Source organism: Glycine max, chromosome 11 (assembly GCF_000004515.6).
Source record: "Glycine max cultivar Williams 82 chromosome 11, Glycine_max_v4.0, whole genome shotgun sequence".
In the NCBI taxonomy this organism is placed as follows: Eukaryota; Viridiplantae; Streptophyta; class Magnoliopsida; order Fabales; family Fabaceae; genus Glycine; species Glycine max.
This window is the reverse complement of record NC_038247.2, coordinates 8,623,115-8,646,181: the sequence shown is the minus strand read 5'-3', so window position 1 is coordinate 8,646,181 and position 23,067 is coordinate 8,623,115. Positions and strand designations below refer to the sequence as shown.

General features: G+C 32.0%; 3 protein-coding genes across 3 annotated transcripts; all 3 read right to left on the bottom strand.

The window, feature by feature from the left end:
* Window positions 1-2,467: 2,467 nt before the first annotated feature.
* On the bottom strand, window positions 2,468-4,193 carry LOC100790751 (protein SHI RELATED SEQUENCE 3). Its single transcript, XM_006590814.4, has 2 exons — window positions 3,677-4,193; window positions 2,468-3,238 (listed from the first exon to the last, which is right to left on the bottom strand). Exons 1-2 carry the CDS (start codon window positions 3,918-3,920, stop codon window positions 2,835-2,837), a joined length of 648 nt encoding a protein of 215 aa, XP_006590877.3. The 5' UTR covers window positions 3,921-4,193; the 3' UTR covers window positions 2,468-2,834.
* A 6,267-nt stretch (window positions 4,194-10,460) lies between these two features.
* LOC100306041 (uncharacterized) lies at window positions 10,461-11,341 on the bottom strand. The gene has a single exon (NM_001249709.3). The coding sequence runs from the start codon at window positions 11,264-11,266 to the stop codon at window positions 10,697-10,699; it is 570 nt and encodes a 189-aa protein (NP_001236638.2). The 5' UTR covers window positions 11,267-11,341; the 3' UTR covers window positions 10,461-10,696.
* A 3,159-nt stretch (window positions 11,342-14,500) lies between these two features.
* LOC100781504 (coatomer subunit alpha-2) lies at window positions 14,501-20,232 on the bottom strand. The gene is made up of 4 exons (XM_003537804.5): window positions 20,012-20,232; window positions 19,524-19,758; window positions 18,079-18,573; window positions 14,501-17,795 (listed from the first exon to the last, which is right to left on the bottom strand). The coding sequence occupies exons 2-4, from the start codon at window positions 19,729-19,731 to the stop codon at window positions 14,833-14,835; spliced, it is 3,666 nt and encodes a 1,221-aa protein (XP_003537852.1). The 5' UTR covers window positions 19,732-19,758; window positions 20,012-20,232; the 3' UTR covers window positions 14,501-14,832.
* Between the last annotated feature and the right edge of the window lie 2,835 nt (window positions 20,233-23,067).

Sequence of the window (23,067 nt, the reverse complement as noted above, 5' to 3'; positions counted from 1 at the left end):
TTGTCATCAATTTTAAAACACTTTGGTTTTAAAGGGTTTGAGCTTCTTTTCGATGATAATGACATTTTACACAATATAATATTTGAGGTGATTAGATCAGCATCTAATGTCTCTGGTTAATTTAGATTAAGTAAAGCATCAAAACATACTTGCTATGCTACTTTTCACATAATATATATTATAGACAAGAATCAAATGAGCAATATGTTGATGTGTGTACATGCATTCTCACATATATGGCATCCAGCGATGGACGAATTACAGATAAATAAACTTAAGTATTATCATGTTTGGAAGTTGGGAATTGACATCTAAATAATAGCGAAAGAAGTGATTTCGCATGTCAATGCAAGAACAGCAAAAAGCTGGGTAACAAAATAGCCACGAGACCTATTCATATTTGTTAGTGAGGGAGGAGAGAAAAGGGAAATACATGCCATATAAGTACACGATATGGAGTACTGATTATTTTTCTGTTCTTTTCCAAATATTGATTTTAATAAACTTATCTATAAGTACAAAAGAAAATATGAAAGAAAAATAAAAATAATTTTATAAGCTAAAATTAACTTATGCTTATGTTAAACATTAGTTTTTACAAAAGTTAATTTGAGAAGTTTTTTATAAATTACTTTGCTCAACTTAATTTTTATTTATGAAAGTGATTATGAAATTTGTTATCTAAATAAATATTTATTATATTTGATCAATCTAGTTAGCAAGTCCAAATTTCATAATTATTTTGTTAACGTATTAGGTACGTGAAATATCTAATAGTTTAATTAATAACTAATTTTTATTAGATAATAACTTCTTTAATGAAATTTTAACTTATTTTTTTAAGCACGTTTTTTTCCATTAAAGACCTAAGCTTAATATTTTACTTATTATAAAACATTATGTAAGTCAGTTTCACTGATCAAGCCAACCTAATAAGTGTAGAATTCCATAGCTTGAGTGGCAGCTGATGAGGAGAATATCTTCAGCTTAATATATAAATCTCTAACGCTACAGCGAACATATATAAAAGAGAGGGGATGTTTTTTTTGGTACAAAAGATCAGAGGGGGGTGTTTGAAGTGCTTTACTTAATCATATATGCATTCTTAATTAATTAAAAGCTCTGCCGAAAGACATTTGCGATTTCATTGCTACCAACTTTAAGAAAGTTGATTTTCTCATCCTATTTAATTTCTTTCCAGTATTAATTAAATATTAGCAACGTCCTCTTCTGAACTTAATTTGTTTATCCATCATAAAAAAAATTAGAATTTTAATATCATGAAGAGCCAGAATTAGCAAGTCATCACTACACATATATATAACCCATTTGTGGGAGATCGAGAACCCGCATGCAGTCTGGAAAATTCTTAGTGCATATTAGACATGTTTAGTTTGGTACGTGCCTCTATATTTATATTTCAAGCATATATATATATAAAGGATATATTCCTCAGGTTGTGTACGAGTATTCCTTATAGCTAGTGACGGCCTCTTTTCTATAAAAAGTTTGAGCGCACTCGGTTTATCTAGTACTTTACTGCAAAAGCTAACTATTGAAACTAAGTTTCACAAGATGCTTGGCCTTTCATAACCTCTTTTGTACAGCACCAAAAAATTGCATATTGTTTTAAATTATTTAGGGTTATGGATGATTCCTCCTTTGTTCTTAAGCTTCCCTTGTACATGTGTGTTTATGCGGTGCATGTATGTACACTTATACAAAAATATTAAAGCTAGGTTTCACATGTATATATATACCATTAGAAAGAAAAAAAAATCACATATATAAATCGTTTATCTCGAATTGAACCCGCATTTCAAGCAAGAAAATGACAAAAGAAAGCACATTAAATTAAATGCAGATTCATATTGCAACTTACAGCTACAACATTTTTTATCTATTATTACGCTTAAAAAGTGTTGTGTATTGCAAAAAAATGATTGTCTTTTGCTTTGAGAATGGTTTTTGAAGTGTGGAAATCTAAGGCATTGCCCATAATTAGGTAAACTGCGCATTCTCGTTTTGGGGAGGCAAAAGAAAAACAACAACCTTTTGGATTTGTGTTCAACGTCGTCATGCCATCGAAACAAGCAAAAGCGCCTACCTCTTTGAAAAATCCTTGGCTTGCCAAACCGGAGATTAATATCGATCTTCATTAGTTATGATATCATGTTGCTTGTTCCTATCTAGAAACATTGGGTTTGATGCAGATTATAGACATGACACTAAACAAATTGTATTTATGTAGAATAAAATATTGATGATAATGAAAACTGGCAATTTGTCCCAACTTTGCTTACAGTATAATGGCGACAAAAGGGACTTGAAGAAGGAACATTATGATTAACAAAGATGTAAAAAAAGTGAATCACATCAAATTAAACAAGAAGACAAAACTGCCAAACCTATAAGTAGGGGCATGTGCTTCATGCTAATTAAATTAAATTCCAAACTCTAATTAGTAACAGCTAACAAATGTATAATATATATAATATAATTGAGTCATTGGTATTTCAACCAAAACAACAAGAAGCTCCCTCAATCTACTTGAATAATGAATTTGTCCCCCATATGTTGCTCATCTAGAGTTTTCTACATATATTCTTGAACAATAAAGTCCTCCAAGAAGGCGCTATTGGTAAGTGTGTGTTTTAGAAAAAGTTGCATTTAATGTGGTATTTGCTTTGAAAAGTGTGATTTTTCCATTCAATATGATTCCAACGCATATCCAAAGCACTCTAAATAGTAAGTATTTTGTATTTCATTCTATTCTTTTCCCGCATCTAAGTATACCCTCTCGTTTTTTTCTCCAGTATCCAGAAAGAAATTAATTAAGGTTTAGGGTGTGACAAGTATCTCATATCAGGTCTGAAGGAAGCTAAGGGAAATGGATGTGGCGGAGGAAAAAATGGTTCCTGAGCTGATGCAGTGGCTGATAGTGGAGGCATATTTGCACTTGCACCATTACGAGTGTGAATTGAAGCACTACTCCTAAGATTGAGACTGTGTTGTTGAACAAAAGGGTCTATGGAGCTATTATTGTCACCCTTAGAAACATTGAAGCTTTGTTGTTGAGGACCTTGATCATAAAGAAGACCACTAAATACATGTCCTCCAATGTTCACAGATGTTTGATACGCAATTTCATTAACCGTGTCATCCATGGAACGCACCTGAACGCAGCTGAATAACGCCATGGAACTCATAACAGCTGGAAATTTGAACTCCTCTAAACCTAAATTAGGCAAATAATCAATGATATATATATATATATATATATATATAAAAGGAGTAGTGATTGCAGTAAAAAAAAAAAGAGTAGTGATTTTGATGTCAGATTGAAGTTTCAGCTAAAAGATGAAAATAGCTAATTGGTGAATAATATCTGCTGCTTAATTTTATGAGTATGATGATGTTTTAGAGACATGGAATAATAACAGCAGAATTAAGGAAAAAGGTGTTAGGGCTGTATTATATTTATGTATGGATCTTAATCAGAGATATAAGATTTGTTGGATGCTTAAAAAATAATAGACAATCAAAAAGATCATGAGTTTTGTTTTTCTTACTAATAAAAACTAACAATCTAATCATTAACATTTATTAATAAAAAAAATGTATCTATGAAACATAATTTGGGTTATAGAGTTTAAAGTGGAGAAATGTACAGTACTTGAATATGGGTTGTGCTTGTGCCTTTTAGGAATAGTATCTGCCTTAAGATTAGTAGTGAGAGGTTGGTGCTCCAGTTTCTGGTGGCGCCTTCTATCTACAGGAATCCAAGTGCTTCGGATATGGGTTTGGCACTTAAAGGCTTTGTTCTTGCAGCAAGTTCTGCACCTTGAGTATTCACAATCCTTCTTCGCTTGGTTCCCACAGTCTTCACACTTTGATCCCTTTACTACTTGGGCTTCCATCGTGGCCGGACACTTTTCCACTGAAGAAAGATCGCTCTTTACGATGACCTTCTCTGTGATCTGCTGCAAGAGCAGTACTCTAGCTCTCAGTGATGATGGGTATAGAATAAAGCGATAAATCTCTCTCTCTCTCTCGATATATAAAAGCACTTCACATGAGTTCAAAAATGAATGAATTTACACCATGGCAAAGCTGCCATAATTGCACGGAATAAATTCTGGATTGGAGTGAAACCCACAATGTATGAACCAAAAGCAAAATTTTACAAGAAACAAAAACGTATTACCCCTAATTAAATAGTTAATTTATTTTATAATAATAAATTATCTTAAATTTATATATATTTTTTAAAATATCATTATTATTAATATTTTTTAATAAAATACTAATATATCTTTTTTTATTTAATTAGGAGTATTTTAGTCTAAAAATATTAATTCATAAGATGAATTAAGTTTCATAAACAAATTTAAAAAATTGAATTTTATAAATAAAAATGAAAAAAGTAATATAATAAGAAAGAAAAATAATTTAAATAAGACTTAAATATGTTTTAGATTTATGGTAAATAATTGATTTTATTGTAGATTCTTAATAATTTTTTTCAATTAGATCTTTGATATATATATATATATAATCTTTGTCATCAATTAAATAATAACATAAAACTATTAAAATTATTTATTAAATTAAAAATATGTATTCATAGGGTGTCATGTTATCATTTAAACTTTTAACTCTAATTCAAAACAAAAGTTTTGATAGGTTAGAAATTTAATGTGTTTTTTTTTATTAAACACCTAAAACAAATAAACACCCATCTTTATCGGTACTTAAAACATATTTTAACATTTAGATGCAGACATATATTAATTTACAACAAAATATAGCTAGGTATAATTGTATAAACCAATTTAAATACTATTAATAGTAATAATAATAATTACGGAAGAGTTTTGGATGATTTTGAATAAATAAATCATTAATTTATTGAGAGATGCTATTTGGTATACGAATTACACAAAATGTAATATCTAAGGCTGAGATATTTTTAAATAGAATTTAGTTAATAAAGGTTGATAAAGTAAACGGTTGGGATTTCTTACAAATCAACATTCGCCTCTTTTCACGATTTTTTTTTCGTAACATCTATCATTCCCCTAATTTAATATATGGTCTCAGTTTAATATAGCATTAAATATGCATGCTGAACGTTCTAACTCATTATTTTCAGAACATGAAAAATCTCCACACTCATAGCTTGCCCATTTTCAGGAGATAGTTAGTTAGCTAGTCGAATAAATTAATTAAAGTTCGGCAATTTCAGTTATATAATAGGCCAAATTTCAACGCTTTGACCCTGAACTTTCAGCCCTCTCCTCCACCATGTTTTCACTTATATTGATTTTCTGATGTGTTAACGAGAGGTATGCGCGATTTTTCACGTCCCACAAATTTAACCCGGTCAATATTGGTTTTTGATAGATTTTGACTTTTAGAAATTTGATCTTATATTTTGAAAATGAGTTTGGGTTGAAGAAAGTATTAGAGAATTTATAACATTTACACACACTACTCAATTAACTGACTTAGATTTCTTCATTATTTATTTTTGTGATACATAAGAAGACTTTTGAAAGTCACAAATCCCTCATCATGAAATGAAAGTGTGAAAACCAAAGTGTCATATGTATTTAAGGATTTTTACATGTAATATCATTGTTAGGAGTTTATTATTCATGTGAAAAGACATGAACATGACCTTTAAAGTCATGTGTGCATTGACAATGTTTCGTTGAACAATATGTCTTAATCTAATGCTCATTAATAGGAGGATAGAAGTTCTCATTCAAGGTAAGTAATCAAATTTCATTATACACAAACACCTAAGATTCTTACTGACTTAAGCATTAAAGTCCCTTGTACAAGTACTCCAACCTCGCTTGAACCTGAGATTGACACAAGGAAATAAATCTCAGCAATTATAGGACCAATAGAAGACAACTCAAGCATACCAAAGCTAACTTGACACATTTTTTTTATATTTTTAATTAATGTTTTATGACTAGTTATTAATATACTCCTTCCCAATTAATGAGTTGTTTTTGTTTAGTTTAAAAGTCAAGAGATGTTGATGAAGGGTGAAGGAATAATAGAAAGAGAGAAAATGCATTTTTTTTCCAAATATTAGATAACAGATTAAAATTAAAAAAGTGAAATATCATTTTGATTCTTGAAAGAGTAAAAAATTGTCATATTAGTCCCAAAAACTAAAAATTCAAAATAAGTTCCTAGAATGTTAAACACGTGTTAAGTTTATTGCTTAAATCATATGTCTTTTTGAATTTTGGATTAAAGTGTTAAATGAATTATACTTTCAAGATATTTTTTTTATTTCCTTACTTTTCAGGACAATTTGACAATACTATACACTTATGGAAACCTAACCCATGTTTTTACCAAAGTTAAAAAATACTTGATTTTGACCTCTTTATTTTGACTTTCTATTTAAATTTTCAAGATACTAAAAAAAATATCGCACAATCCATCTTAACAATTGAGGTATGGTTTAAATATCAAATAAGTATTTTCCCTTCTTATCATTTGATTTTAATACAAATATAAGATAATATTATAACTGATAGCTTATTCAATGCTTCTTCTTGTGTTTTTTTTATAAGAAACAAATAATAGTATTTTTAATAGACATTTTTTTATAAGAAGGATTAGAGGTAGTATCAATTGATTTAAGATGAAATTTAATTCAAGTTAATATTATTTGCCTTGTTTTCAATATAATTATATCCTTATTTTTACCTAATTATTAACTACTTTATATACTTATCATAAACGATAAATAATAACATTTGCATTTTAGAATGTTAAAAATGACTTTATTTTGGTGAATATATAAAACATAACTTTAATTGAAACAAAAGTGCACATTTTTTATGTGGTTTATCTTCTCAAGTAATACATAAATAGTAAAAGAAACAAAGTAAGAAACGACTTATTTTCATCTTTTTTCTTCTAAAATTTTAAACCAAACAAATAATGATGATGATATACATGTAAGACTAAAATATCAAACATGTGATTTTACAAACTATAAAACGAAACACAGGTCAAGGTTATTAACAAATGCGAAAAACAAAATCAAAATATACCTACAGTCATTGTCATGAAAGAACTGTTTTGTTTTGGTTATTTCAATCTCTCTCTTTAGATGGTGTATCAAACAAAAATAAAATATGTCAACTCAGGAACCAAACACATGTGTTATATATAAATATTCTATTATAAAACATGCATTTAGTTGTCATTACCACTCATTAGTAGTCATTACCACCCATTAGTGGACATTCAATATTCGGTTTTTCAACTCCAAAACTGATGGAGTACTTGACCTTCCAAATCGTATAGACTAATTTTAACCAAAATTATTACATTCTCTCACTTGGTCCAAATATTTTGACTCATTGATTAACATAAGTTAATGTTCAATCTTCTTAAGAAATGAACATACGAATCACAACGATAGTTTCTCTTATAACGAGCAATATCATCCATGTATTACAACATGCTTAATTTCTCAAGTAGTATAAGTTTCAACTCCAACCTATATGTATACAATCATAAAGTGGAACCAAGTCTCATTCTCTCTACATGATCCTTAAATCTAAACAATGACATGCCCTTAGTCAAAGGATTAGTGATCATTAACTCGGTGCTTATATGTCCAATGACCACTTTTTTATCTTTTACTATTTCTCTAATGGCTAAGTAGGTAATGTCGATATGCTTACTTTAACTTTTACTTTTATTATTCTTAGCCATAAAGACAATAAATGAGTTATCGCAAAAAATTCTCAAAGGCCTTGAAATAATATTAATTATCTTTAGCCTAGAAATGAAACTCTTAAGTCATACACCACGTGATGTCGCCTCAAAGCAAGAGACAAACTCAGCTTTCATGGTAGAAGTAATAGTCAAAGTCTGCTTAACACTCTTTCACGAAATAGCTCCACCAGTCATCATGAAAATGTATCCTAATGTTGATTTGCGAGAATTAACAATGTTAGCAAAGTCTGAGTTTGACTAACTAACTAATCACATCTAGATTGTCTGTCTGTCTATACATAAGCATGTAATCTTTGGTTCCTTGAAGATACCTCATCACTTTCTTTGCATCTCTCTAGTGGTCAATACCTGAATTACTGTGATATCTTTCTAACATTCCAACTGCAAAAGCAATGTTAGGTCTTGTGCATACTTGAGCATATTAATGAGATTGATTTACCTTTCTTCTCATACCATATTTGGAATCTGGGAAAATTCTTCTTCATGTGTCCCTTCTTCTTAAAAAAGAAATACTTTGTCACCTTCTTAATATTAGCTTGAGGTGGTATTTTACCATTTCCCTTCTCATTAGCTTGAGACTTAATTGCTTTGTTTTTTCCACAAGCAGTTGTTAGCAATGCACTCTCACCCCTCTCCATTGCAAGCTTTTCTTCTTCCTAAACACACATGGTCATTAATTTATTGATAGACCATTTGTCCTTGCATTTGCATTATGTATCTTAAGTTAAGTTGGAATATATCGCATTTGCATTATGTACTCACACACACTTTTCACACTGGTGAACTGGAGAGGGGAGAACTTCATGATCAGGGTGCTTACTAAAGCTTTATCTGAAGCGATGAACTGATCATCAATAGTCTTAAGGAAGTATCGGGCCTTTTCATGCTAGTCGATATAATCATGTATCCCAATCGAGATTTTGGTCTTAATAAACATCTGAGCCGGTTGGATTACTCCCAACACTCACATAGCGTAACAGCAGCTGGGCTACTTTCATCAGTTATTACAGGTGATTCATCTTTCCTTATAGCATAGTCTATGTTCATCCACCCCAATTGTAGAAGAATTATCTCCTTCCATATCTTATAGTTATCTCCTTTGAGTTCGGCAACATCACATTAAGAAAAACTAATAGAGAAGCTGAAAAAACCCAAAGGCTTACGTCAAAATTTGATGCATATTAATCTTAATTGTATATTTTACCCATGTAAACATACTAGGAAATTGAATCTTGTGACATAAAAATTGTTTGTGAGCTAAATTTTTAATTCCATAAGATACAATTAAACTTTATGATAGAATAATCAAATTACATACTCAAATTCATGTTTTACGGGTATAACATGAAAATAATTTAATTTTTTATCTGAATATTTAGTTATGATAAAATTGACAAATATTGTGGGTAAACCCTAAAAAAATAATATGACATTTTATCCTAATTAATTATACAAATTAATAAAAATTCACATGGGGTAAAATTCATTATATAAAGTACAATTAATTACAATATTATGTTTAATTTCTTATATAATCTTTAAAGAACTTAATATATAATTTTAATCAAATTATAGATGTTGTGGCTAATCCATAATTAATCAAAGTTATAAAAATCACTTAAACATAAATCCTAATCATACAAGAATAAATCATATTATGTACTTCAGGATCAAGATATAATACAATAATAAATAAAATTCTCATATATAATTTAATAATTGAAATATAATATTATGCATTTGATTTTATATATATATATATATATATATATATATATATATATATATATATATATATATATATATATATATATATGTGTGTGCGCGCAGAATAATTTTTTTTAGAATATATTAATACATAAAATAAATCAAAAAACTGCACAAATTACAAAAATCCTAAATGGTCCCGTGACTCATGTGAATTCCAATAAGTTGTATTTGAAACCCAATTAGCATAGAAATAGCTTCTTTTTTTTTTTAAACGAACAAAAATATTATTCGTCATCTTGATCACCTGGCGGGTCAAATCTAACCCATATATTACAAACTACAAAACAAAAAAAGATACCTCTAACCATTACATTACATGATGTACTTCTCCAGTGCACTGGCGTAATTTCATGATTCCTTTAGTTGGTTTAAGTGTAAGGGGAAGTGTAATATAATAAGAGAAGCATATCCGTTATTCCATTATTATTAAACCTTCTTCCCATTTCTACCAAAGAAATTCTTCGTTCCATGAACACCGATCTCAATTTCGACTTTGAGCATGGTTGTCAGAAAAAAAAAATAAAAGAACATGAAGATGTGACAATTTTGCAATTAAAAGCATTTCAAACTTGCACGCTACAACTAAAATAAGTTTTGGATGAAGAAATAGCATTTTAAAAGCGAATTTTCACCAACAACGAATGAAAACCACAGCAACACTTCTGCTCCATTTTCACTGTCAAAACAATCTTATCCTTAATTAATATCACAAACAAACATAGTCACACGTAATGAATCAAGGTGCTCTTTCCCTAAAGATACGGAATTCAAATTAACTTCCATAATCTTTGATGCATCCGAATGATCTGTGTCACCACAATCAAACCCGAACCATTTGCTCTCATCAGAACCAAAGTAATTTCTAATTTTCTATCCACCAAAAAACATAAAAAACCAGCACAAGATATACAAAAGCAGATCCATTTTTTTTTTTCATTTTTCCATCAAGAAATACATTCAGAATCAGTACATGATATGCACATAAAAGAGAGAGACATAAATTATTACATGCCCTAAAGATCTTGCTACCTGATATTCAAATACAAATCTTAATCAGGATTCTAAAAGTTAAACAACCTAACACAATTCTTGAAGACCCTTTTCTCTCTAGAAGAGCCCCCAAATCAATAATTTATAACCCTAATTAGGAGTCAGTAATGTGCTTAAGGCCCAAACCGTGCTTGCCACGGACACACCCAGGCCTCACAAACAGATAAGGTGATTTCTTCGAATTGTGCATTTTCGAAAATGCCCTTTTCCCTAATTTCCTCATCCTCTGCCTCTCAAACTTGTTGCTCACGTTCCATGGAACAAGCTCATCATCCAAGCCATACCCATCATCATCCTCACCATCATCATTATCACCACCCACATCATCATCATCAACATCATCATGGTGATAGTGATGTTGATGATAACGGTAGTGGTGATTTTCTAAACCCGATTCTTGTTCCGATTCACGAGGATCTTGTAAACCCACATCGGGATGAAGAAGAAGTTGGCGAATTTCTTCAATTGAGGCATCGATGGGAGAAGAATCGGATTCGAACCAAGAAACGGAAGAAGAATCCGATGAAGAACCGAACCCATCGATCTCCTCTTCGGCGTCAACAACGTCGACGAGTTCCCACTGCAAGAGGGAATCGTCGTTCACCTTCAAGAACTGAACTTGTTCGAGGATGAGAAACTGCATCGATGAGGTTTGGTTTTCCATTGAAAATTGAAAAATTGACTTGTTCTTGTTTTTCTTTTGGTTTCTTTCTTAGTTGCGTTGGTGTGTGGTGTGAGTAAATATGAATTTTATCGTGTCAATTATAAAGTCCGTTGCTTGCGATGCACGGATACGTGTCGTTAAGGGACAAGGTCACAACAGGCTTTGGTTACGTGCTTAGCCCAATACGCGACGAACACGTGTAACTCCGTACGTGTGGGTGCTTCTTGCTTACTGCTTCTTACCCCACTTCTTTTTTGGAATAAATAAATAATAATAATTTGTGGTAAATACGGTTATAAATTATAATATAAGTGTGAACAATAATTTGTGGTAAATACTTTAAGGAGGTATTATTGGATTTGGATGTACAGTCTCATTAATACCTCATTTGTATTTTTTATTAGACGAGTTTTTTTTTTTAAAAAAGAGACTATTTTAATAAACTATTTAATTTTAGAAAATTAAAATAAGTTTCCACAAATTTTTCGCAAATACTCTAATTTAAAATGTAAGTTCGGTACATTTATGTTCTTTTAAGTTGAATTTGCATTTCTATTATCGTATTATGTTTTATTTATTTTTTATACATTTTAATCTTTAATTAAGATATAGATAAAAAACGTGCCCACACCCACAGAGAGTCTCACGTTGGAAAGGTTCGCAGTGAGGGAGCTTTGTCGGTGATTCAACTTTCAAGGATGGTTGTGATTTGGTGCCTGGAGGAGCTGTACTTTATTTTTTAATGTAGGAAAAATAAACATGTATTTTTTAGAGGAATTAATCATATTTGAGTTGAATAAGATTATTTTGTTTAGTAAATTTTTTTCTCTGAAATTTTCATGTAGTTGTATACGTATCATTTTTATTTAACATTACAACTGACTTTCAAAAAAAACTTAATATTACTACTAATTAAGTTGGAAAAAATTTCACCTTAGTTGATTCATACACTTCAATTCATGATGAGAGAGTTCGACTTTGGTGAGTAACTCGTGTGGTTAAAAATGTGTTACACTCATAGAGGATCAAAAGTAACTCTTATGGTGGCTAAATTGCTATGATGCTTTTTTTTTTTTTTGCAAGTAAAGGTCCTTGTTTTTTATGTTTTTTTTTAGAGAGGTGGGGATATCCCTATGGGATGAAGTGGTTGAGTTAGGTTGTTTGAGAGTGAGACTTGAAGGATGGACAGAAAAGGTGTGTTTTATTTTAAAAATGGTGGTTGTTGAGTGGTGCAAAAATGGAGTTGTGTTGTGCGGACGGGCACTGGAAACATTGGACCAGTGCGTCTTATTGTCAACCAAAATTTGGCGTGGAATAGAATATATTAGAGGGATTAGATTCTAAAAAACAAATTAAAATAATTAAAATGTATTATTATTTTTTAAAAAGTAAATGTATGCTTAATTTAAATAATTGATATATACATAACAAAAAATGAGTGATGTTATATCCACCTATTCCATTATCCTATTAGCTTTTATGGTAAGTATGGAATGATAAGTTAAAACATGTGATATATGATAAAATTAGTCATGTTTCGTATTATCATGTATTTTGTTAATTTTTATTCTGTAAATAATTATAAATGATCTTAGATATAATATTCAAAATAATAATTATAAAAGTAAAAAATGTTATTACATGTAATGATTTACTTGTCTAGTTTTCTTTTTTTACTTCTTTTTCTTTTCTTATAATTACATCGTGGTTATATTTATGCTTAATTCTTCTTTTTCTATTTTTCTCATTTCTTAATGTAGAAGGAAAATTTAAAAGGAAAATGCACAACACCAAATCTAAAAGTATCCTTTTTTGTTAATATAACAATGAGACAAAAGGGAAAAAAATTAAAAAGGAAAGAAGAAAAATGAAAATAAACTTAGCGAAGAAGTTTCTCAGAAAATTATCAATAACACAAAATTTGGCAAGGATGAGTTTATGACATAGAAGTATAAAAGATTTATGAAATTACATATAAGTTTTGTCCATTACACTAGAGAATAACACAAAATATCTATGAAATTATATCTATTTTTTGTCCACTATAAAATCAATTAGTTGTGCATTATTAAATGTTCTTAACAGTATAAAAACAAATAAAAGAGTCATAAAAATGTTAAAACCTCATAAAATTTAAATTTTGACTAATATAGATACTAAAAATTACATTATCCTATAATACACTCACGCTTGGGGGCAGCCCTGCAGTGTGCGCGTTATATGCTAAATCTTTAGACCACTTTCATCAGGCTTTATGCAAAGTTGATAAAATAAAGATGTTAGGATATATAAAAGCTTAAATCCAAACTAGAGTGAAAATATGAGACTTGTAAGTGAAGTACTTACCTTGACATTATTCTAAAAATAATATTTTGAGATGAAATAAAAGTTTAAAATATCTAAAAAGAAAATTTTAGATTAATCAATCTTACTTTTTACTTCTTTAACTATGGAAAACAGAAAACAAAACCATAAAAATGAAAATAAAAAGAACAAAAAACAAAAAGAAAACAGAAGTTGCGATAAAACCAGAAAACATAAGAGAAACATAAACAAAATGCAGAAAAGATACTTCTAAAAAGCAATTTACATAACTTGTGTAACCTAATGGCCAACTATTTCTTTCGTCTATTATGGCGATGATACTCTTATGTGAGAATATGCAAACAAAATTGAAGATCAAGTAACCATCTCTTGTGAATTAAATGAGCAAAATAGGGTTTGGTTGGACGGCTGGTTTCTACTGCAGAAAGTTGACCTGAACAAAAATTGAAAAAGGAAAAAAAAATCTCTCTGAAAAAAATGGTGGTTGAGCCAAGGGGCATGTTGTGGTGATAACTTGTAATAGTGAAATCAGTTGTAATAGAATGGGATATTTTATATTTTGTAATGCGATTCAGGTTCTCTTTGTTGCTCTAAGCACCAACCTAAACAGGAAGAATAAGTATATATTGAGTGGCGGCCTGTCATGTCTTACGATTTAAACATCAATGGGAAGCAATTCCGTTTCGAATCTCTAGACATTAGCAAATGTAATAAAACAATTATTTGAAAATATTATAATTGTAATTAAGAATTGAAGACAGCTCTCGCAGTGCCTCAATCAATTTATATCGCAGACGTGCATTAACATTTTTATTTGGTCGTAGTACAATATAATTGGGGAGTTAAAAAATGCTGAAAAATGGAAACATGGTTTATACTGCATAGCCAGCCATTATTGAAAAAAGGAAGTAATCATGAATAACTATAAATACATTATTAAAGCCTCAAAATGTTACGATTTCCAACTCAAACTAATAAAATTAATTCAACATAATACAAGAAAACTTCACATGCACGAAAGATTAATAGCCTTTCCCCCTAGCATAGGGGGAAAAAGAATTATAAAGGGAAACCATGAAAAAAAAAGTAGACAGAAATTCACTCAGAAACAGTAACTCTTGACTACTTCTAGCTTCTACACAAAGAAAATATATTAATTGATCAATAGGACTCTTATCTGCTGTTGAAAATTGAAAACTGACCTGAAACAAAATTCATTAACCGCTCCTGATCCAGTGAAATCAACGAATCTGGGAAGGAGAGCAGAGCAACCCAGAAGCATCCGCCCCTACCACCGAAAGCTCACACACAGCACATAGCTGGCCCGCCTGGCTTGGCACGAAACGGGAAGTACAATAGGGGCAAGCGACATCCTTCTGTCCACGATAAATGGGCACATAGGTTGCTCCACAAATTACAAATGGGTTTCGGAAATCATAGTTCAATTGTAAGGCATCCGTCATATTCTTTTCTGCAGCTGCAAGCACTTGCCTTGCTGTCTTAGCTTGGTTTTCAACAGTAGGATTGGTCTCAAGTAGCCTCCTGGCAAAGTTTGCAGCCGTGGAAAGGTTCTTTGCCTTGTAGCAGACAGTCATGGCATTCAGCAAAGCTAGCCTCAAGTGAGGTGTTTGAAGATTGCAGTGGGTGAAATAAGCTGCAAGCTCTTGCTGGCGTGCTGGATTGTCCTTAATTTCCCTTCTTTTGAGCTCCATCTGCAGACCCAAGACATACTCTTTCACTATGATAATCAATTCTTTCACTTCATCGACCTCCCTCCTTGACTCAACAACAATCAAAGGAATGGTATGAAGAATATTGACAAAAGTGCGAAGAGCATCAGTAAATTTCCCAGCAGTTGTTGACTTGTAACCAGCTTTGAGTTTTTCATCTAATTGAGACAATCTGAAAGGAAGTGCTGGTGGGCCTCTCACATTTGGACTAGATGACTCAGTCCAACCTCTTTCAACAGCAATTGATACAACTGGAGCGGATGAAAAGGCACGCAGATAGGAATGACTGCCAGTATGTAGATCTAGGAACATGGATTTCAAGGGGGCAAAGTTCCGTATCCCGAGTTGCCTGTTCAGTAATCTTATTGCAGTATCAAAATTGCCAGCAGCTACATGATCAGCTGCAAGAGATGATCTCTGAATCCATATCTGGCTAACTGCCATCCCAGGTGTTGGGGCCACAAAAACTGAAGATCGTGAACTGACAGAAACTTTTGGTGTGTCAGCTTCAGGGGGCAGCTCTAAATCTTCCAGCTCCCATCCACCTTCTTCGTCATCATCTTCTGCCACTTCTACACCATCCAAAATTGCAGCAACATCTCCATTTTCTAACCCATCTACATCAACCATGTCAAGCTCCTCGACCCAATCACCATCAGCAGCCTCATACTCTTCATCATCAGCATCTCGATCTGTATTGTTAAAATCACCTTCAAATATTCCTCGCATGACCCTAAGAAGGGGCCAATCACCACCACACAATACAGGTAGTGGTGGCATCAAGAGAGATTGTACTTTTCCCTCAGGCACAGATGGAGCATTATCCCCCAATTCAGCTGCAAGCCTTTCAGCAACATCATGTAGCCCATGGACTGATGCAGTGATGTAAGCAAGAGGCAAATGTCCTGCATTCTCCAAGATCTTAACACGCTCTCTGATGTCACCCATATATAGAGCATTGTGAAACTGGCCCATCACATCATTCTTCACTTCAGCAATTTTCAACATTTTTGAAAGTTTCTCCACATTACCAGTAATGAGATAAAGGAATGACAGTCTCTCAAAATTTTTAGTCCTTTGGTATGCATACTCTACTATACCAGAGTTACCTTGACGGAGAGCTTCAACCCCTAGTCGATACCAGTGATCTTTTTCATCAATTGCTGTTGCTGATGCAACTGCAATTTGAATGTTGCCACTCTCCAAAGCCAAATTGAATCGGATTCTCTCATCTTTCACAAAATGGAGGGCAACTTCAGGAAACCCTTTCTGTTGTAGATAAGCAATCATTGCCTGCCCACAGAGCTGTGAATTCCTTATCATGCTCATTACATGGTCATATTTTTTCTTCAACAAGGAAAGCTTAAAGATATATTCTGTTGCATCAACAGTTATAGCCTTGTTTTTCCCATCCCGACCCAGGCAGAAGATGGTGTTTCCAACAACCTTTGTAATATAAATTGGGACATCCAGTGTTTTAATTATCCCACTATCTCCATTGGGGAGACAGTATTTTATATGATTTAATGTTGTGTAAATAAAAATGCCATTGTCATCCCAGGCTCCACTTTTTACTCGGATAGTCTCGTGGAGGGTGCATTGGTGCACAAGCTTCTTGCTAGCAATGACAATCGCATGTTTACTGAGAAGAGCAACACTTTCCATGTCATTAGACCAGACTACATACTTTATAAAAGGGGTCTGAAGATCACCGAGAACAATCCTCTGCTGTAGATCAAATATAAAAACCCTATCCTCTGACCTACATAGCAAGTTGCCTGTTCCAGCATAGAATATAGCATCTGCAGCAATAGGGAGGGCACTCTTTTTGACAAGCTCATTCTTCAGATTTTTTACACAGACTTGGTTGCTGCCTTTGTCAAGCACAGCAAACCTATTCCGAGCCACAAAGACTGCAGATCCTCCAAGACCTTTCTTTGGATCTTGTGTATCACCCCTACCAAAACTGTCCTTTGTACCATCTTTGGATATGCAATACAACTCATAAGATCCGCCATCCACGTCTGAACAGAGTAGAATTGCATTTTCAGTAGGGCTGTAGGAAAGAGTCTTTGGACTTTGATTCAGACTTGAAGATCCAGGTCGTCGAATTGTAAGTACTTGAGTCTCTCTCTGAGTTGAAAATTCGAAGAAACGCAAGAATCGGTCTTTTGTGTAGAATAAAGAATCACCACTAACTGCAAAAGCGGGTCTTTCTCTCTCCAGCTTAAAGACTATCATGCCACTGTCATGACCAGCTGCCAACAAATTCATTTCAGGATGTGTAGCAAGAATCCAAAACCGATCATGCTCTCTGCGGAAAGTTTGAATTCCAGTCCGCTTTGTGGCATCCCATACTCGAATACTTTTATCCTCAGAATTTGACACAATGATGTCCTGTTTGGCATGGAACATAACACATGAAACATTATTCATGTGTCCTCTCAGAGTATCCACTTCCCATGCCTTGGTGTCTGAAAACAGGGGAAAAAATATTAGGGACTTTGAGAAGGTCAATAAAAAAACCAAACATTTTTTGGTTTACTAAATACTAAAAAGTTAATGCATGCAAGCAGTGTCTTGTATGAAAGGTTTTGCCACCAACAATACATGTAAGTTCCTCCAAACACTGTTTTGTTAATATTTGCAATTGTAATAATAAGAATAGCATCAATATGAAAGGGTGATTAGCTGTAGAAAATGAACTGGAAAGCTGTGGATATTCCCAGGTAGTTATTATTCAGGTTTCATATTTACCATTCATCCTCCAAAGTTTCACTTGTCGGTCATCAGCTCCTGAGACAATCAGAGGCAGTGTAGGATGAAAAGCAGCCCAGTTGACACCCCGGTCATGACCTTCCAATACATACTTAACAACTGCATCAACACCTCCAAAAAGATCTGTGTTCATTTGACTCAATCGTAGGATGTCATCTGCAGCAGGCCCGGCCTTCCTTTTGAGAGAACCAATATCCCAAACACGAACAGTTTGATCCAGGGAGGCTGACACAACAATATCCTCTTTTGGATGGAATGAAGCACACATAACATAGTGATTGTGCCCAGTTAAAACAGATATACAGGTACGTGACTGCCAGTTCCAAATGCGAATGGTCTGATCATCACTGGCACTCACAATCCAAGGGTCCTCATGATGAAATTGCACGGTACGGATATAATCAAGGTGTCCTAGAAGAGTGAACAAGCACCTATGCATCTTATAGTTCCAAACCTTAATCTTGTAATCATCCCCTGTCCCAAGAAACAATATATAGTCAATAAGCTGTAAATTGTATAAAGCAAAGCCCTCCCCTTCCACATGGACAATAAATAACTTATTATACCAATGTACATAACACATCAAAATCTTCTCCACCCCAAGTGACAAATGAAACTTTTGGAAAATCATATTGAAACCCAACCATTAGAACAACAAGATGCCATGCAGCACTGCTTTGTCTAAAAAAATCATATTCATATTAGTTACTAATTTCCAGATCCAGAGCATTTCAACTACACCAAACAAATCTTTTTGGCTTTTCAAATAAAAAATACAGCACAAATAAATCTTGAAAACATAAATGCAAATCCCCCATTCTTACTGCTCATGGTATAATCTTCTTTCATCAACCTGGGACAAGCAAAGAACAAAGGTGAAGAGATAATACAATCAGAAGATACAAAAGAAGCATTAAATATTTATATTACCGCAGCTAATTACTCTCCAGAAGGCCTTCCAAAAATAAAATTACTCTCCAAAAGGACACCCAAATATGAAGCATCACACACATAATTCTAGTTTCATACTTTCATTCGTTCAGCATGGCAGATCTAGACAGAGTATCACTTCTTTCAAACACAAATCTACATAAACTGGAAAGCTTTAACCGGATTCTAGTGGAGTTCAGATGTGTCCAACGTGACTCACATTTTGCCACGAATGCAGATTTAGAACATAAATAAGTTCCCTCATTCAGATATACGCAGACCAACAACAATAAAGAATACACAACTAACAGATCAGAATACAAGCAGTGCATAGGGAATTCGAGATAGTAAATTATAGATACAGAAGCATGAGAATGGTTGTAAATAAGTGCCCTCATTCAGATATACGCAGACCAAAAAACAATAAAGGATACACAACTAACGGATCAGAAATTACAGATACAGAAACATAAGGAGGGTTGCAGATAAGGTACCTCCAGAGACAAACAGGGGCTGGGAATTATGGAAATGGACACCTCTGACAGGACCATCATGCTCATCGAATCTGTCAATGAGAGTACCCATTCGGTAATCCCATAGTTGGATCACGCCACTGTGAAGACTCGCGAGGATCCAGGGTCTCTTGCTGTGGAAACTCAGTCCCTTCACTCTATTACTTTTGGTCTCGAACTTGGTCAGCATCTTCCCTCAATCACAAACACTGTCTCTCTGCACGATCCAATCATTAACAATTAACAATTAACATTAACATTTGCAGTGCCTCAACTAACAAACGTTTCTCTTGCATCACAATGGAACCTCGGAGACTAATTTCGGTATAAGAACGAATTAAAAATTAACATTGCATTGCATCACAAATTCTTCACTGATTCTGACCAATTGGAAAGGAAATCGCATCTCATTGTATGGTATGGGGATCATTTTGAATGCAAGGCGGAATTGAGAAGTAGAGAGAATTTACCTCAGATCTGATTATTAGAATAATGAAATCGAGTTCACCGACAGAAGTGTGGCGATAAGCATGTATGTAGGTAAGAAGAGAGAGAACGAGAATATTCACTTCTCTTTTCAGATGAGATCTGGCTATGGTTGTTATGGGTGTATGTATGTTAATTTACTAAGAGAAACAATAACGAGAGAGAGAAATCGGAATGAAAATTCTATAAGTAGTGCGTAGCGTACAGTGATGACAAGTTTGAAATGCTTAATTGTTATTGCATATTTGCATTGGTGCCATTAGACTCCCACTTAACCATTTATTACATATTTATTAACGATTAATTTTAGGAAATTAATAGATTTTTTTTAAAATTCTCTCACGTAAGAATATAATTATGAAAATAAACTAATTCAAATACAGGCATAGTCATCGATTTAGACAAACATAATTCTCTTTTCAGATGAATATGTTACAAGAGGTAAAATTTTATAGCTGAATTAAATAGTCACTTAAAATAGAAATTTATTTATCAGCTTTAATGACATGTTAAATTAATTTTAGACTGAAAGTTTTCAATTCTTGGTTTATTGGGACTGGGCAGCAACAAGTAGTTAGTTTTCAGCTTAAATTTGAAGCAAGTCTGGTGGTACAAATGAGAAGGGTGTTTATATATATCGTGGAATCATACCAAACAGCCGCGAAAAACAAAACCAGAAGGAGACGGGTGTTTAATAGACCGGCAAAATTCTTATGCAATGCACCATATTTTAATATTTAATTAGTAAAACTTATATGTAAAAATAAAGAAAATAGACTATTAAATGATTTGAATACAAATTATCAAATATAATAAATTTATTGAATTTTATAATAAATATACATTAAGATAAATTTCTAATTGTTCAACAGTAAAAAGGTTTTCACATTGACATTATATACGTCTTAAACAAGTAAACATAAGCTTTTGCTAATTAATCTTTTTATATATATATATATATATATATATATATATATATATTATAAAAAAAATTGAATAAGATATAAGAAAGTTACAATACTTACACACTCTATTTAATTTATTAAAATATAATTGTGAGGTGAAATCTAACATCATTTATGAATAAGAAGATTGAATATCATATATAAGGAAAAATTGATAGATTTATTTATATAATTGTTCATAATTCATTAATAAAAAAAAATTCAATGCATAACTTCCTCTCGGATTTTATAACACAATCGGTCAAGTGACCTAAATTTCCTTTTATATCTTTTTTTATATATGTATATATAACTTACCGATTCATATTTATGTTATCAAAAAGTATAACAGAACAAGCATACACGTATTGCAAATTGTTACCTCATAATGGACATTTATACATGTTGGCACTCAGAAAAAATCATCACCTAACAAGAAATCATCTAAATTAAACAAATGAAAATAGTCGATGAGTCAGCTATTGAAATATCAGTCACTGGAGTGTTAATGCGAACTATTGAAGCATTGGCTATAAGAACCTCAACTGTAGAAGGGTTAGCTGATTAAAAATAACCGAAGGGGGGGCAGTGTCAACGTGGGATAACTAATAAGCTTTAGATGGTGGAGCACATAGATTTTCTATTGAAGTGTATGAGGTTGGAATATCAACTATTACAACTTCAGGTAATTTGGCATCGATCCACTAGTAAGAGCATGAGTTGTTTGGGGCATTAGCAAAACAGGAGATCAATTGAATATCATGGTTTTAGAAGATCATTTACGAGAATGGCAGTTAAAAATGACAAGAGATAGTGCCACCTTAAAAATATGAGGCAATTGTTGTTTTTTCAAATAAAAAGGATAACTAGGAGATCATGGCTATATTTTAAGAAGCAAATATTCAAGTAGTTATTAGAGGATTCGTTAAACCTCATAGGATTTAGCTGAGGTAATTGCCAACTTAGCCAAAATTAGCTGAATGTAACTGTCTTATTAGTTGAATCAATGTATAACTAGTTGACATAGGTGTTAACTACGTTTTAAGAAGTTATCTGTTTGAAAAAAGGTGGTAGATTATTAGTACAACAATCCAATCAATCAAACATTATATTTTTACATTTATCTTTATCGCTTCTTTTTTCTTTTATAACAAAACCCACAACTTAAAATCAGAAATTATTTTTTAGTTTCAGTCGTCTATTTTTTTGAGATCATTGTCAATATTCAATTAACTTCCATGCGATAGCCATAAGAAAAAAAATGAAGTGACAAACTTACAAATAGGAATCATAATTTTGTAATTTTAATCCTGCAAATGTCATAATTTTGTAATTTTTATCATCCAAAAATTAGTTTCAATTGTAAAATTATAAAAGTTAGGAGATAAAAATCACACAATTATAATACCTAAAACTTGATTAACACAATTGAAAATTTGGAACTAAACTTATATATTTATAATGCCTGAAGGACCCAATTAAATCTTAAAAACTAAAATCACATCATTCTAGGGTAAAAAATACGGTTAAGTCTAAATTATAATAGTTAATTAAATTGTACTTATACTTATATTTAATAGTTAGAAATGATATCGTACAAAAGAAAAAACATATATGCAATCGAGAAGAAATAGGTGCCGGAAAAATGTATAAGAAAGGTATAATAGTTTCAAAAAAAGACGTATAAAATGATGTATAGAACATTGTACCGCAACAAAAACTTTAGACAATGAATCTATTAGTTGTGAAGGGACATATGTCTACAGCTAATTTTATTTGTAAAGTAAACGATATATAATTTTCTACAACATCTTTTTAAAATCAAAATCTTTGTTTTTTTTAAGAAAGAAAGAAAAATATTATAAAGAAAAAAAAACAGAAGCAAATTAGACCAATCTCTACAATTCGACAACTAATCTGATTAATAAATTATAACTTCAGAAATTACTTTCCCATTTTATTAATTTCAAAAACTAATTTGACAAAAAGTATTATAATTTCTGAGATTAAATTCGTAATTCACTCCATTTCAATGAAAACTCCTTTTTTTTTTCAGAAAACTACGATGCTATACACAAATTAAAACATTTTAAACG